General features: G+C 37.4%; 1 protein-coding gene across 1 annotated transcript in view; it reads right to left on the bottom strand.

The window, feature by feature from the left end:
- Positions 1–15,507: 15,507 nt before the first annotated feature.
- LOC127450491 (pleckstrin homology domain-containing family A member 7-like) overlaps positions 15,508–18,016 on the bottom strand; it is a 163,877-nt gene continuing 161,368 nt past the window's right edge. Inside the window, exon 28 of the mRNA XM_051714720.1 lies at positions 15,508–17,297. Within this exon, the coding sequence (XP_051570680.1) occupies positions 17,275–17,297 (23 nt within the window). The 3' untranslated portion in view covers positions 15,508–17,274. The remainder of the gene's footprint in view (positions 17,298–18,016) is intronic.

Genomic DNA, 18,016 nt, shown 5'->3' with positions numbered 1-18,016 from the left:
GTCTCACAGGTAGTTTGATGTTGAGTTTTAAGTTGCATAAGTTTAAAATCGCTTTGTTAAAATAAACCAATCCTAGCCTACTGTAAAGGGAAATCAGAATATGACTCTCAAACGCTACGTTATGTTGTAAAATCTAAAAGGGATTAGGCTAATGTATTTCCGTGAAAATAACAATAACAATAATAATAAATAAATAAATAAACACAAATAAGAACTTCTGTTTATCTAACGCGTCTTCATCTCAAATTATATAGGTTTGTAAAACAATATTTTACACCTGGAATTATGTACATATTTGTTTGTCTTGTTCCAACAATGCAAAGGCCACCTCAGGTCATTCTGAAAGACTGAATGTAGAAGAATCCTGTCTGCTGAAGTACTATAGGCTACTAAGATGTTTAGTAGATCGCGAATTTTATAGACCTATTTATGATCGCATATTAGTTGATGATGAATTAGTGTAATTCGTCCAGAGATACATCCACAGAATTTAAACTTTTGACCTCCAGTATGTCTTTAAAGAAGCATTGGAGAATGGTTACATTGTCCATCTAATGCAAAAGCAAACTAAATTATTTTTAAACATTCTTTAAAATTGTTATGCATTTGTTTTTAACGGATTCGATAATAGTGCTCCGATTCTTGCACACGTTTTACAACAGCTTAAAAAATCTGAGCTTGATTTTGGTTTATAAGAAATGATATATAAAACAGATATATTTGACCTGGCACTGTTTGATTTGTTTAGGTTGTAACACTGTTTAATTTAGACTAAAATATAAATATTTAAACATATACTAATAAAGTGCACGAACCTGCATTGAATTAGATTCCTCCAAACAACTTTTTAACGATCCTCCAAATAATCCGATTTACGTTAAAACAGTCGTGAACAAACGGGCCTTACTAAAACAAAGCTGCCATAAATCAGTTCCGATGGATGCACTGAAAAGCGCACTTCAGGAATGCAGGTTAGTCCAGTATATAGATCAAATCCACAACACTGACAGACTGTTACTTGTGCAGATAGATCTGAAACTATAAATACAGCCCTGTTCAGTGCCGCACCAATACTTCCAATAAAAGCAAGTAGTTACAACAAAAATAAAAGCGAACAATCACATTTTTTTTATTATTATTATGTCAAGTGTCGCGTTTTGAACAAAATTGTATGTATTCTATTTTTAAATGAATATTTATTTTGTCCCATAAAATAATGTAAGAAATATGCGATACAAAATAAAACAATAGCTGTATAATAGAATGTTGTACTTACAATGATAAGAACAGATGCAGAAGAAAATGCTGTTTGTTAACTGAAGAGTCACACAGGGCTAAAGAGAGGGGGTAGAGAGAGAGAGAGAGAGAGAGAGAGAGAGAGAGAGAGAGAGAGAGAGAGAGAGAGAGAGAGGGGATTAGGATGTAGTGGGTATGCCAGAATAGATATCCTTTCACAACATCATCACATTTGCTTTGGCTCTTGTCTGTCTTTCATTTTCACATTCCCTTTTTTCCTGAGAAAAATCCTATCCACACGTCATATCTTCATCCCCAGATTAATTATTCAAACAAAGCATTGCCTTTAAGGCAATAACGCCACCGCACTGAAACTTTCCTATTTTTCAGCCTGCTCAAGCTGACACCGAAAATATTTCCAAAGCAGCCTACTGTAAAACAATGTCTAAGTCAAACGTTTCCCCTGAACGCCGGATAGATAGGCTATTTCAAACAGTAAAAAATATTTGACTTCTTTTTCATTTTAAATTCGTGTGGCTGCTCGAAATTTCACATGAGTGAAGGCAACGGGGAAGAAGGAAAGACACATTTCCTAACTGGCCCAGAGATGCACAGTGTCGATGTTCTCGCACAAGCTGAAAATGTAAACACTTAGCTTCAAACTGCCACAGCGCGAAACACTTAATAAAATACAAAATGCTTCCAACACACCTTTCAGACAAGTGTTTGTTTGTCTGAAAGAACACAAATCTCTTTGTGTAGGCTGTGCCTCAAAACCTTGTGAGCTGCCTACCTAGACAGCATTTTAGGAATAATAGACGAAAAAACCCGCCAAAATATTGTCTAGGTACAGTACGCAGCTCATTTTGAGAGGCAGCCAACACTAATTTTGACATTTAGTCCATGTCTGCTAGTAATTATTTTATCATTCAATTTTTAAATGTATTTTTGGTGGTTAGGGAATTTTTAGCCAATATTCATTGAAATGGAAGTCTTAGTTAGCCTTGCAAACAGAGTTGTGCTGAATAATAAATCAGCGCCCATGTACTCGTGCAGAAAGCAGGTATAGTGTGTGCCAGGTAGGCGCTGCGCATCGATATACAGGGCTAATGCGCCACCCATTGATTACTTGAGGAATTGCACCTTTGTGTAATTCTGTGATTTAAACTTGACCCTCGCCAGTATTCATTAGCAATGGATGCTGGCAAGAGTTAATCTAAGAGTTGACACGTTTAAATCACATATCTGCCTTGTTTGGGAAAAAACAAAACAAAAACAAAACATCAAATATAGTTTGCAAACTCATATGTAGGTCTTCTCTGATTTGATAAACATAATTTGATAATCTACTGATATGTTTATGAGAAAAAGTCATGCAGTGGGGTGGGGAGGATCGGGTTTAACATTAACAAAGAACAATAAATATTGTTAAAATATTTTTCATTTTTAGTTCATGATACCCACTGAATTTACTAGTGTTTACAAATTATTGTAAAGTGTTACCCGTTTCCCATTTAACTGTAATTTTGAAAAATAGGACATCCTTGAACTTCCTGGAACATTCCTAGCAAACAATTATATTTAAGGGTTAGATTTAAGAATTCAAAAAAAATTTCAAAAGGCATAAAAAAAATCATAGTGGCAGCTGGTTAGATGGTGTTCCATAGAAAAAATGCAATATCAACAATAAAAATAATAATACAATAAATTCTGAGTAATCTTTCAATCTGCAAATTTGATATAACAATATGTTAAAGACCACCAAACTTATGAAAGCATTGAAATAAAATTTATTTTAGACAGAAATCTATTCATAAATAAATTGTAAGTGTGCTGTGTTAATCCTCTGTTTATTGCCTCTGATGTAGTTTGTCCTTGACTGTGCAAAACAGTTACTCAAATACTCATAGGTTTTAACAAGGACATGATTCATTTTCGTCTCCCTAATAGTTTTCAGGACTTAACTAATTATCTCTGAACAAATGTCAAGTCAGTTTTTGTGGTCCCTTTGACAAAATCACAAGGTCTTTTCTCAACTGAGAGACTGTAATTAAGCATTTTGCAGATGCAAGGAAGCAGGTTCAAGTCTGGTCTGGACTAATGTTCTGTCCAGCTCGTTAGAGAAAGAGGCAGCATTCATAATATTAGCATATCATGAAGTGCTTTGATGCATCGCGAAATTAAAGGCTACCCTATTAATATTTTAAGAAGGCCTGCATAAAAATCAACATTTTTGTTACATTAAATTAACATGTGTTCTTCTCCAGTTCTGCATGTTTAATTAGGCCGCACTCTTCTGTCAAAGGAAATATGGATGCTGCCATGTGATTTGCTATGATTACTTGAGAACTAGCAAACAACACTTCACAAATATATGTGTCTGGTACTTTCAAATGCCTCATATAGGATTTTCTTATGAGAGGCCTCCATTAAAAACTGATTTCATACATTTGCATATTTGCAGGAGAAATATGTCTGATGTGTTTAATTAATGAGCAATACATTTTTAACCTAAATCTACAGAACTGCATTTGTGTTGCACAGACTTACTGTAAAATGACAACTGGATTAAGATTCTCTAGAATATCTTAAAGTAAATCTTTAGTTTGAACCTGTACAATTAGTAAAAACTAGCAAAAACACAGCACCATGTCTCTTCTGTTTTCAGTTATTTGGGTCTGTGTAAAAAGGGAAAATTACAAACTGCAAACCATTATGTGGTGAGAAACACAGGAAGAGGTATTTTAAATGTCAGCAGTCGAAAAACCCAATCCATTATTATGTTTTTTGCAGAACTGAGGAGTTTATTAACATTTTCAATTAGTGATAACAGAATTGTGGAATAGTCATGTGCACAGTATAGTTAATCTCTCAAAATATAATAATGATCTACTTTGAAGTTGAATGGTCCATTACATCATTGTTTCCATCTCTTGAATCTCTGATACAGTAGCATTAGTACAGAAGCTTGAGGCATAATTAGAGTAACTTTTTAAAATAATGATATGGTAAATATCGCTTTTGCACACTTTATTATTATTATTATTATTATTATTTCCAGTGGTGAATTCTCAGGGCCAGCAAAGCCTTCTCTGCTGGCTTAACATGCCAAATAAATAAATATTTTTCATCCTTTCATTCTCAGTCACCTTTTTGCCTTTGTATTTTTAATTGCTTTCCACTCTTAATTAATCTACAAACAAATAGAGACAAACTAAAAGTTTATCCACTCAGAATTTATTTCTTGATGCTTACAAGAAAAGTGTGACAACTGTTTCACAAATAGCATGCCCGAAGCCGAGCTCGTTAGCTGAAGCAGTGCATGAGTCTTAGCTCCACCCCCTCAGGCCTTCAGAATTTCTTCAGAATCCCTCAACAGTGCAAATGAATGCACATCTAATGTCAGATTGTCAGATTGATCATCCAATCAGATTGATTTATTTGTTCTTGGTGGGTGTGATCTTTAGGATATGTCCCGGTCCAGGCATTCTAGCTGGCCTTGAGTGACGCAATTCAAGTTTTGAAAAGTAGTGCTGCGTTCCATTCAACTCGGAAAGTCGGATTATACAACTTCCTACTAGGAAAAGTGCAATGAAATGCATCTTGAAGTCAGAATTACAACTTGTAGGCTCGTGCAGAAATTCTCAACTCTGATTTCACCGAGATGCAGGGGCATGATGTCACACAAACATGTCGACACTCAGGGAGATATACAAAGTAAGATATTCCACATTACATGATATTAAAGCTTGTTTAACAAACGCCTGCAGAAATAGGTGTATAAAACATTATAATCTCTTTTGATAATCGTACACCTGTAGCACAAATGCTAGCGCTGCAGCATTGTTTACCAGTTGGGTTGCTAGGAGACATCTCTAATGAGAGTCAAACCCCTGCTAAGCAAACGGGAGCATTGCAGTTTTGTTTCCTTAAACGTCATCTTCCGAATATCGGGGAATGGGATGCATTTATGGTCGGAGATATCAAGTAGGAATATCCCACATCCAACTTGAATGGAATGCAGCATAACTGTATACCCTGATGAAATGAAATTTATTGCAAGCAATATTATTAGATATATTTTACCAGATATTATAGACCTCCTCGGTAGATTCATATGAAAAATTATGATTTTTGAATGCATTAATAAGCATTAAGTGTCGTTTCAAGTTCTGGCTTTCGTGCGTGGACGTGTTTTTAAAATGCCAATTGGTATTACTAGTTAGTTGCGACATAATGCATGATGCCCAAATGCACAGGGTGTCTTATTCATTGTGAAACTGTGTTTTCTTAATGGCATGAATCACACTGAAGGCCTAGACTTTAAATGTACGGCCTGCCACTGATTATTTCTCAAAAGACAGAATTGAAAGAGTCGATTATATCTAATTTTCTTCAAGAGGCTGTGACAAAGTATTTGCAGGTTATGTTGCCGCTAGTTTAATCAAAACGTTCTATAAGAGAACAAAATTATTGTGGGTTGGATTGCTGAATAAGCTGTGAAATCTTAATTGTTTGGTAAGAAAGAGAATTTACATTTCTAAAAGTGTTCATTTATGAGTGAATTTTTTATTGGACTCACAAAAGAAAATGTGTCCCTTTTCAAAAAATTATCCTAGACCAAGATTCTTCAATGATCTGTCTTTTTTGTTATGTAAGCAAACCTCTCTGTAAGGTTTCAAAGAAAGACAACAATGCTAGAATATGAAAGCGGTCATTGTAAATCAAACATGTTTCACAAGGTCAAACATTAAACATGGCTTTGAGTTGACTTGGTGAACAGAGTCACATACTGGCACACTCCAAACTATAAGAGGCATAATCTCTAAATGAGCCCGTGTAGGAAGGGAGAAGAGCCAAGGAACAATTGCACTTACAGGAGAATAAAGTTATGTAATTAATACATGCCTCGTTTGCATACATGCAAATCACCCTGGTCCCATTTGGATCTGCAAAGTGGGACGCTCTGTTCTCATTTGCTGACCTAAATATCACTTGTCACTCTACATTCCATCAAAGTTTTCATTATTATTATCATCTCATATTTCCTTTAAAGTTAACAAGGAACAGTTGATTAATTATGTTTAAATGAAGCTACATGCTCTTAATTACATAATGACAGAGAACTTCAGTGTCTTAACATTTACACTCTAGGATGGTTTCTGAATATGTTCTTTCCAATTAGTGTAAAGCTACATAAATGCAAATCTAAACGATGATGTCCCAGATCCCCTGTTGAGACTTTTGGATTTGATTTGACTTTGATCAAACACACATGGTGCAAGACTTTCGTCCAAGTTTTACACTGGGACTAATCAACCCTTCCTGTGTTTCTGATCTGAGAAAAAAGCAGATTTGAATTTGCACTAAGGTTCCAAACATTATGTTTCCCCATTTATGGCATAAACATTGAACCGATGATTGTAATTCATAGTCTTAATGGATAACTGTAATACTCGAAATGTCATTAAAACATGTCAGGTGCAACAAATTGCTCTTCTGGTAGTGTACATGTATCTAAAGATGCAATCTCATAGCTAATTTATTTTTTTAAATTTATTTATTTTTTAACTGTACTGATATTCCTAAACATAACTGAGAAATACAGGTTTTTTTATACTGAGCGCAATACCGTGAAAGATAATTTGCAATAGAGCAATCCACACTCTTTGTTAATGGAGGGTAAATATGTATGTGAACTTACCATCCTGTCTGTAAAACCTTAAGAAACATGTAGTGGTAAGTTGGTGCAGACTGCTAAAAGCTTTAGGTGAGCCTCATTAAATGGTTACATCAATGATTAATTGCAGGTTTCGCAAGCACAGCAAGAAAATGAAGCCAAGGTGTTGTGTTTTTCTGCCTTGAGACAGTGCTTTGCCTTAATTTGTTGAGAGAGGTGCAGCAAAAAGGCTTCCTGAAGTTAAAAGAACTGTTGGATCAACTGAAAAGCCCAAGGACATTTACCTCATTTATGTTTACAAAAAGCCCAATTCACTGTATGGATTGTAAATGTCAGGTATTTAGGGAATATGTTTCATTGCTTTGTTGCGCAGCATTTTTACACATGCAGAGGTTATCATTTGTCTCGAGCTATTATGCTTTCACTCTCATCTTGTTTGCTTGTTTGAGTCAGAAATCCAAGATGTTCGTCTCGGTGAATATTAGCATCTTTATTGTTGTCAAGAACAAAGACAGCTTGACATTTCAGATCATGAGTAAATCTTTGCTCTGACGTACAACCGAAGCTGTAGCAGGACTCGGAGGTATTAGCCGCCTACATTCTGTTGCAGTTTCATCTATTCTTCTGTTAGATATGCAGGAATGTGTATAAAAGAACACTGAATGATGTTGAGCCAACCTCCTCAATAATTCAGCATCTCTCTCCAAAATTATAGATAGCAAATCAATGGTGATAAAAGAGCATAAGATACCATTTTGGATTCAAAGTATCTTTTGTATTAGAATCTCAGCCTCCCTTAGGCAAATGCATAAGTAAGGCGTAGACGTTATAAGGATCCCTGCAGTTTTGGGAATGCCATGTTGAGACAACATAAAGTCTTAAAACACGGTAATTGTGTGCCTTTGAATTATTGGCAGCCAAAGAGTCATGAAATAATCCATAAAGGAGAGAATTTGAGATCGCACTGCTTGACATCATTTGTTGGGCGCACACAATGTAAATCATAGTGAATTTGCATTTTCATTGCATTTGAGAGCCAGGGGAAGAAATGTAGGAAGTCGGTTCAGCAGAGAGTGCAGAACAGGTGCAATTCATAAAGGAATTGCCATAAGTGCAAGCAGCCTGTTTCCCAAAGCATGACTGTCTAATGTAGCACATATAAATGTTGCTTCTTCTCTTCCAGCTCAATGAGTTCTTGGTTGCAGCTATACAGGTTTGACCCTTCTTTTCTCTGTAAACAGTCTGGAAGAGCTTGGAAAACCAGACAAGGGTTTGTCATCCAGAAAGAACACAGGAAGAACTCTGTTGAGAAGATCAATCTCTACCTGAATAGAAAGGATCTTCCTCTGATGTGAAACATGTATTTTCTGATATGCAAACACTATGTAAGTTTCAGCCTTGTGTGAATGGGTTAAGGGAAAAAAATCCCATCTGACGACATACATGAAGATGCTTCTTTCTTTTTTTTTTCTTTTTTTTTGAGATGTGAGCCGTGCATCCTTCTCAAAAAAACAATGGGCCAAAGAATCATTATAACATCTGTTGAATGTTTACTCAATTGTTAAATACTACACCATTTAAAGGGATAGTTCACCCAAAATGAATACCTTGTCATAACTTACCCACACATGAAACACAAAAGATGGTGTTAGGCCAATTTAAAAAAATAGATATGTTGAGATGTTGAAAAAAAGGCAAATGCTCTTTGCAGCTTGGTGCAAATAATGGTATATGCTTTTTACACCACAGTGCAAATAGTTGTAGATCTTATTTGTACCCTGACCACAGTGCAGATAGTGACAGATACTATTTGCACCCTGTGGCAGGGCGGGGCCGGGTCGTGATTCCGCACACCCGGCCCCTAATTGGGCTGATTAGCCCGAGAGGGATAAAGGCCGACTGGAGACGGCAGTGCGGCAGAGAGAGAGTTATGGACAGCTGTCCAACACCTATGTGTGTGTTTGTCTTTTTGGTTTAAGTTTCTTATTAAAATATTATTTATATTGTCAAGCCGGTTCTCGCCTCCTCCTTTTCATTGATGTGTTACACACCCCAATTTAAATACAAACGTACAACATAGGGTTATCATTGCAGCATGTTTATTGTGGGTTTTTTTTAATTTGTTTTGTTTTGTGTGTGTGTGTTTATTTAGACTCACCAAGCACTTTATTATGAACACCTGTACAACTACTTATTCATGCGATTATCTAATCAGCCAATCTTGTGGCAGCAGCGCAATGCATAAAATCAAGCAGATAAGGGTCAGGCGCTTCAGTAATATTTACATCAACCATCAGAATGGGGAAAAAAATTTGATCTCAGTGATTTCGATCGTGGCATTATTGTTGGTGCCAGACGGGCTGGTTTGAGTATTTCTGTAACTGCAGGATTTTCATGCACAACAGTCTCTAGAGTTTACTCAGAATGGTGCCAAAAATAAAAAACATCCAGTGAGAGGCAGTTCTGTGGACGGAAACGCCTTGTTGATGAGAGAGGTCAACGGAGAATGGCCAGACTGGTTCGAGCTGACAGAAAGGCTACGGTAATTCAGACGGTCACTCTGTACAATTGTAGTGAGCAGATCGGATCTCAGAATGCACAGCATGTTGAACCTTGAGGCAGATGAGCTACAACAGCAGAAGACCATGTATGGCAATTTTTTAGGACCTAGTGTTCCTAATAAAGTGCTCAGTGAGTGTATTTGGAGTCCCAAAGATACCCTAAACCAAGCCCTACCCCTAAACCTAACCTACAAAAATTAGCCATGGTTTTACTGCAGTAACAATAGTTTAATAATTTACCCATCACCCCTCGGACCAGGAAGGGAACACATGCGACCGGCAGTCCCCGCACCTTACCCAGATCAAACCCTTCTCTGAACCCGCCAACTGTCGACACTGCAGGGAAATCAACAGTAATGAGACAGTTTGAAAAATGCTAATAAAAACAAAAAGGAGTGATTTTTAAATTATATTCACCCTTTGCTATATTAAAAGCACTACAACTAAACATTATATGATGTTTTGCCTTGTGAATTTCATTGTTTTTTTTTAAAATGTACAGTAATATCAAATCAGATGATTGCAATAAGCTCCAAAAAAGTTGGGACAGTCGAGTGTTCACCATTTCTTCTAATAACACTTATTAAGCATTTAGGCACTGAAGGCACAAGTTTGTTACGTTTAAAAGTGGAATTTTCCCCAATTCATCCATTACGCAGTTCTTCAGCTGCACAACTGTACAGGGTCTTCGTTGCCGTATTGTGCGCTTCATAATGCACCACACATTCTCTATTGGAGATGGACAGGACCGCAGGCAGGCCAGTCTAGCACTCGTACTCTCTGCTTATTCGGCCAGTATGTGGTTTGAAGCTGTCCTGCTGAAAATTCCAGGATGTCCCTGGAAAAGAGAGTGCTGGATGGCAGTATATGCTGCTCCAAAATTTTACATATCTGTCTGCATTAATGCTTCCCTCACAGATGTGCGAGTTACCCATGCCATGGGCACTGACACACCCCTGGCCCATACAGACACTGGCTTTTGGACCTGATGTTGTTAACAGCTTGGATGGTCCTTTTCCTCTTTGGCCCGGAGAACATGACAGCTGTGTTTTTTTTTTTTCTTCTCCCCTTTTCTTCCCAATTTGGAATGCCCAATTCCCAATGCACCTCGTGGTGGTGTAATGACTCGCCTCAATCCAGGTGGTGGAGGACGAATCTCAGTTGCCTCCACGTCTGAGATCGTCAATCTGCGCATCTTATCACGTGGCTTGTTGAGCACGTTACCGCGGAGACACAGCGCCTGTGGAGGCTTCACGCTATTCTCCGTGGCATTTACGCACAACTCACCACGTGCCCCACTGAGAGCAAGAACCACACATTATAGCAACCATGAGGAGGTTACCCCATGTGACTCTACCCTCCCTAGCAATCAGGCCAATTTGGTTGCTTGGGAGACCTGGCTGCAGTCACTCAGCAAGCGCTGGATTTGAACTCGCGACTCCAGGGGTGGTAGTCAGCGTCTTTACTTGCTGAGCTACCCAAGTCCCCCATGACGGCTGTGTTCTTCAAAAAATATTTGAAATGTGGACTCATCGGTTCAAAAAACACAGTTCCACTGTTCTACTTTCCATCTAAGATAAGACCGAGCCCAGAGAATTCGGCAGCACTTCTGGACTGTGTTGATGTAGGGCTTCTGCTTTGCATAGTAAAGTCTTAACTTGCATCTGTTGATGCAGTGGCGAATGGTGTTGACTAACAAAGGTTTTCTAAAGTAATCCCAAGCCCATGTTCATGATATCCATTACAGATGAATGATGTTTTTTAAGATAGTGATGTCTGAGGGATCAGAGATCATGCGCATTCAGAAGTGGTTTTCTTTTTGCCCTTTACGCACCGAGATTTGACCGTATTCCTTGAATCTTTTAACTATATTTTGCACTGTGGAGGGTGAAATGCCCAAAATCATTCCAATTTGTCTTTGGGGAACATTGTTCTCAAAGTGCTTGATTATATGCTGAAGCATCTGTTGGCAAATTGACAAGTCTCGAATGATCCTTGCTCTTGAAGACTAGGCTGTTTTTGGAGGCTTTTTATGGGGCTTTTCCACTGCACGGTACAGCTCAGCTCGACTCGACTCTGCTCGCTTTTTGGGGGTTTTCCACTGTGGATAGTACCCGGTACCTGATACATTTTTCAGTACCACCTCGGTCGAGGTTCCAAGCGAGCCGAGCCGATACTAAATGTGATGTCAAAACCCTGCAGATCACTAACTGGTCAGAGAGAATCGTCACTACCAGCGTCACTGGATTTGCGACACGGGACATCAACCCGCAAGTTTTAAAGTTAGCAACAGCGACATCATTTGCTCACATGACTTTTGAATTGTAAAAAGAAATGGCTGTGCGCAAAACCACGGCGTGGTCAGTAAACGAGTTGCAGACATTCCTCTCTTTAGCGACGAATGAAACAACGTGAAACGGAAAAGTCTTTCAAGAAGTCTCAGCTGTTGGCCGCACACGGCTACCACCGGACCTACCAACAGTGTAGGGAAAAGTAAAAAAAAAGTAAAAGTGACTACACAATCATCAAGGACCACAACAGCAGGAGTGGTTCAAACAGAAGAAAGTGGAATGGTTCGACCAAATGGACGCTATCTATGGCAATAGACCGGTGAGCAATGGGAGGGAGAGTGCCCTGGACTCGGCATTGTTGGAGTCCACGATGGAAGATGGTGCGTTTTGTTACGTTAACTCTATATTCTGCTTGAAAGCTTCATTTTATTTAGTTGACCAGCTACTGGAAAGCTTGCTTCTAAAACAACCAGGCCAATTTAACTGTTACACTTTATGCAGCACAATGAGCTAGTAGCTAACAGCTAGAGGTCTTGTTATTGTTTATGGTCAATAATATTTGTGTCGCATTTAAGATGATGTCACAGCAGTAGAGGTGGAGCAACTATGATGATCAGCCTATAATCCCACCCACGTTGAGGTGGCACTAAACTGCAGTGGAAAAACAAGCTCAGAAAAGTAAAGCGAGCAGAGTCGAGTCGAACCATAACGTGCAGTGGAAAAGTGCCATTATATACTATGACACGATTGCCTCACCTGTTTACCATCTCCCATTTTACATCGCCTTGTTATTTCAACTCATCAAATTGTTATTAGTCTTAAATTACCCATGCCTCAACTTTTTTGTAGCATGTTGCAATCATCTGATTTGAAATGGCTGTTCATAAAAAAAAAAGAAAAAAAAAAAGAAATTCACGGTAAAACATATAATGTGTAGTTGTAGTGTTTTTTTTTTTTTTTATTATTATTATTTAGCAAAGGGTGAATATAATTTACAAATCACTACTTTTTGTTTTTATCAGCATTTTTCATACTGTCCCAACTTTTTTGGAAATGGGGTTGTACTTATTTTAAATAGTATTAAAGAAAATATTAAGAGTGGAGACAGGAAAGAGGATTGGCATAAGATTGGCACAATCACAGTTTTGAACTTGTGTCACTCGCACATAAAAGCATAACTGCGCCATCTTTCAGCGCCATCGCAACAACACAAATAATGTACTTTGTTGTAAATTTCTATGATTCCACCAGATTGTTTGGGTGCAAATAAAAGGGGTTCTGTGTGGCAGGCACTATTAATTTTACACTCACTGAGTGTAAAATAAATTGCATGGGGATAAAAGATAAAAGAAGCAATGAAAGTGAATGGTTATTGAGGTTACATTCTGCCTAACATGTCATTTTGTTTTTCACAGATGAATGAAAGTCATATGCATTTGGAATGACATGAATGTGAGTAAATGTTGACAAAATTTTCATTTTTGGGTGAACATTTTTGGGTTATTTACAATATTTAACTTATTTAATAATTAAGTTATTTACAATATTACATTTTCACAGACTATGATGCGTTTTCGCATGAATTTAGCAGCATAAATCTATCTTTTAAAAAATATTTTACATGTTTTACTTCAGTGTAAAGAAAGAAAACAGTCAACACTGTTGCGATGGGATTTCAAATACAGCTACTGAGGGAGTTACAGTCAATTTGTCATCTTTCATTCTTCTGACTGCCGTAATCCACCGCTCTTTGGAAAGATGTGGCAACTGGATAGAAAACAGAAAACTTGAAATTGGATTTTTTCTTTTGCTGGTGGAGCATATGGTAACGCAAAAATAATATTTGTTGTGGTCTCACATTTATCGATATAGAAGTTTACCTCGTTATGGTTTACTTCATATTACAAACCCAGAATTGTGAAAAGGGTTCATTGTTTGCCAAACCGTGCCCAGTATTGTAAAAGATTTGTTTTGGTGGCACTGATTAATGCGTCCATATTCCATTAGGTTTATAATTTGTATTATGCCTTTGACCTTACAGGGGCCATCTGTGGTGTTTCACAACTAAATATCCTTTTGTTTCCAGTGTGCACTGTTTTACCTCTGTTTATTCCACCACATAGCATGAGGTTGCAGTTACAAGTGGAGTTTTGTTAGCCTCGATTCAAAAAGCAAAGAGCAGAGCACTACGTCAAGCTCCAGGATCAATGCAGTGTTCGTTTCTAAGACAAGGTCAGAATAGTTCAAGATCAGCCCCTCCACTCAGATTTCACTCTGAAACTGGTGGCCCTTTAGAAAATGGAGTCATTTCAGCCACTCTATGTTTTGACAAATTTATGGAGACTGGTGGAGAAATGCTGCACACAGTTTTGCACTAATTAATTCAGTCACTTCAAGACATTTAGTAAACAGTCGCCGCCAATTCACCAGAGAGCATTTGGAGTAGTCCTGTGGAGAGAACGCCACCCAGATTCATGTCAATATTGACAAATAGTCTATACTCAACTGCATATTTGTAAATGATTCTTGGCAAAGACTAGCACTCTTGCTATGGACATCATTGCTGAAAATCCCCACAATGCGCCTAAGAGTTTTCACATTTAGATGGGTGGTGAATACTGAGCAATATATTTTTTTTCCTTCCAATCTCTTCAATCTATGATTCATTAATTCATTAATTCAAATGAAGGACATTTACAGTATTCAAATTCAAATACAGCATTCTTTCTGCATTTCCAAGGAACTTCTAATTTATTCTAAATAACCATCTATTCATCCAAGAATTTAATTACCTTTCGACACAGACACAATAGGATCTGTGATGCACTAGAACTTTGATACTGAATAACACGCTAGGCACTTCAATGAATGGAAACGGACAAAGGTTAAATGTTTTTCAAACACTCAATGTCACAGAATCCTTGGATGACAAAGCCTCTAAATACAGAGTTGTAGGTGTGCTTACATATGTGTACATAAATTAATTGAACGAGTGTGAAATATTTTGTGAAACATAAACGCCTGAGACGTTCAGTGCATTTAACAGAACAGGACAGAATTTGCATAATGGGTCTTTACTTATTCTCATTGAAATCCACAGTATCCACATGTATATGAAATAGCAGCCAAACATCAATAAATGGAAATGCCACAATTCTCAGTGGATGGTCTTGGGTGGATTTCTGCTGGAGGAGGAAAAACAGCCCGCTTATTGCAAAATAAGCAGAAAAAGGGATGTGATCAAACTCATGCCCACCAGGCTTACTAACACACACGCACGCACACACACACGCACGCACTCACTCACTCACACACACACACACACACACACACACACACACACACACACACACACACACACACACACACACACCTCTCACTTCTTCTAATCAGATGCAGTGAGATGTGGCAGCTCCTGCTGTGGAGCTATGGGAGGAGCAGCATGTCTCACAGGTGCTTTCAAAGAACAAGATACAGCAGTGGAGAGACTGTAATTACTCTCCAATTACAGATAAAGATCTCACTTGAGGGCTGCAACACAAAGTATCCTAAGAGCATTGCAGACCTGCTCTCACTAGGACACTAAAAAGTCTAATCAATCGAGTGTCTTAGTAAATGTCCTTTGCAGGTACCAAGACAATCACAATCATGCAAAATAATTTTGTTTTAAATGCTGTGGTTTTCTATATTACCTCAGTAACAGACAAGGAAATGCAGCACAGAATGAGTCAGCAAAATGTTGAGTTGAAATAAAGGTTTAATTCTAAAAATGTAAACATGGGGTACTGTTTAGAAATGGAAGATCATAACCATTCAGATGATGTATGTATGTGTATGTGTGTATCACTCACTGAGCACTTTATTAGGAACACTATGGTTCAACTTCTGCTGTTGTAGCCCATCCTCCTAAAAGTTCGACATGTTGTGCATTCTGGGATGCTATTCTGCTCACTACAATTGTACAGAGTGGTTTTCTGAGTTACCGTACCGCAGAACTGCCGCTCACTGGATGTTTTTTTGTTTTTGGCACCATTTTGATTAAACTGTAGAGACTGTTGTGCGTGAAAATCCCAGGAGATCAGCAGTTACAGAAATAATCAAACCAGCCCATCTGGCACCAACAACCATGCCACGGTCCAAATCACTGAGATCACATTTTTTCCACATTCTGATGGATGAGATTAACATTAACTGAAGCTCCTGATCTATATCTGCATGATTTTATGCAGTGCAATGCTGCCACACGATTGGCTGATTTAAAAAAATAAAATCGCATGAATAAGTAGTTGTACAGTGTTCCTAATAAAGTGCTCAGTGAATGTATATTATATGCATTATATGCTATGTGATCAGTCTTCACAAAAAAGTGCAGTGATATGGAATTTAAAAAGCTGTTTTAAAAGTTTATTTCTCAAAGTTTGACCTGATCGATAAAGTTGAATTACAAAGAGTTAATGCACATTTTAAAGAGAATCCTTGTAGCGCTGATGAGAGCACATTTATGGCCATTATCTTTTGTACTTCCATTCTATTGAAAAAAAAAAATATATTATTATAGCACACAAGGCAAACCAAAAGGAATTTTGAAATGAAGGTTCTCTCTTTATTTTCTTATCTTTTATTCTCTTTATTAAGCTTAACTGAATATCTTCCGAGGGAAAAAACACAAGGTGAAATCAAAAGATATTCATAAAACCTGTCATTTCTGATTACCTTTGTGAGACTGGAGTTGATGACTGCTTTTTTAATGCTATGCAGATGTAAAACTGCCAAACCTTCTATCTTAAAACATTTTAGAAATACCTTATTCATCATTCTTTCTCTACTGAAACAGAAAGAAGACAAATAGCTTGTTAATATCTTTAATATTTACAGTTTCTTTAAAAAAAGTATGTGACATAACCCTCCCCCACCTCTTCCCCAATAATCCTGTCTGAAAATATTATTTTATGTTATTTTCTCCCCAACTTTTTCAACAAAAATAAAAAGCATTTGGCAAGCGAACTGGAAACTGGCAGTGCTAGATACATAAAAATAATATTTCAAGTGATTTGCTGTAAGAATATCATCTGAATTGACAAAAATACAATCAACATTTGACATTTTTGTGCCCTTCATGTTCATAATAGCATACATCACATGTATAATACTTTTACTTTTGTCATTACATTACTGTGGTTCCTTCCACATCCATCTTGCATTGAGAAGTTAAAGATAACCTTTAAATGTTCTCTACAATATGGTGCATATTAAAAGTGCAACAGCATATATAAAATGGCTCTCAATATCTGGGTTATCATGATTAGATTTTGTAGTGTATGCAAAGCAGTTTCCACAGAAAAATGTTCATATCAAATAAGTACTTCATAATAGCTCTACAAAAATGCATTTCAGAAAGGAGTTCCAACGTCAGTTCAAAAGTGCGCTATTGTCATCTCTAAATGTGAGGGATGTGAACTGGTAAGCTCATCCACTGCTAGTGGGGTTTTCATAATGTGACAGCACCTCAATATCCAGATACAGCTTTGGCTGGAAAAACAAAAAACAAAAAAACATTTAATATGTAAGATGCCCATTTAAAAAACAAAATAATACTTGTATGTACAGTATGTGTATAAAAACGTGTTTTTACTAAAATGTTCAATACTACACAGCAGAGTAACACATCTTCTAATTAAAGAAGTAGAACTTCAAACAAAAACTGTGTGAGTGCTAAAATTGATACTTTTAATAACCCAGATTATAAGCCTATTGTGCAGGTGCCTGTGTCTTCAACTTAATAAAAGTATGCTAAACATTTTTGTCCAAGCCCATGGAGGTATGTAAACATTGTTAAACATGTACTGCATGGAAGCTTGTTGAAAAAAAGGAAAGACTTGCAAATTATTTTTACAACTCATACACCAATCAGCCACAACATTAAAACCACCTGCCTAATATTGTGTAGGTCCCCCTCATGCCGCCTAAACAGCACCAACCCGCATCTCAGAATATCATTCTGAGATGCTATTCTTCTCACCACAATTGTACAGAGCGTTTATCTGAGTTACCGTAGACTTGTCAGTTCAAAACAGTCTGGCCATTCTCTGTTGACCTCTCTCATCAACAAGGCATTCCCATCAGCAGAACTGCTGCTCACTTGATGTTTTTAGTTTTTGGCACCATTCTGAGTAAATTCAAGAGACTGTTGTGCGTGAAAATCCCAGGAGATCAGCAGTTACAGAAATACTCAAACCAGCCCATCTGGC

Source organism: Myxocyprinus asiaticus, chromosome 2, assembly GCF_019703515.2.
Source record: "Myxocyprinus asiaticus isolate MX2 ecotype Aquarium Trade chromosome 2, UBuf_Myxa_2, whole genome shotgun sequence".
Lineage (NCBI taxonomy): Eukaryota > Metazoa > Chordata > Actinopteri > Cypriniformes > Catostomidae > Myxocyprinus > Myxocyprinus asiaticus.
Note: the sequence above shows the minus strand (reverse complement) of the source record. Positions and strands in the feature narration are given on the sequence as shown.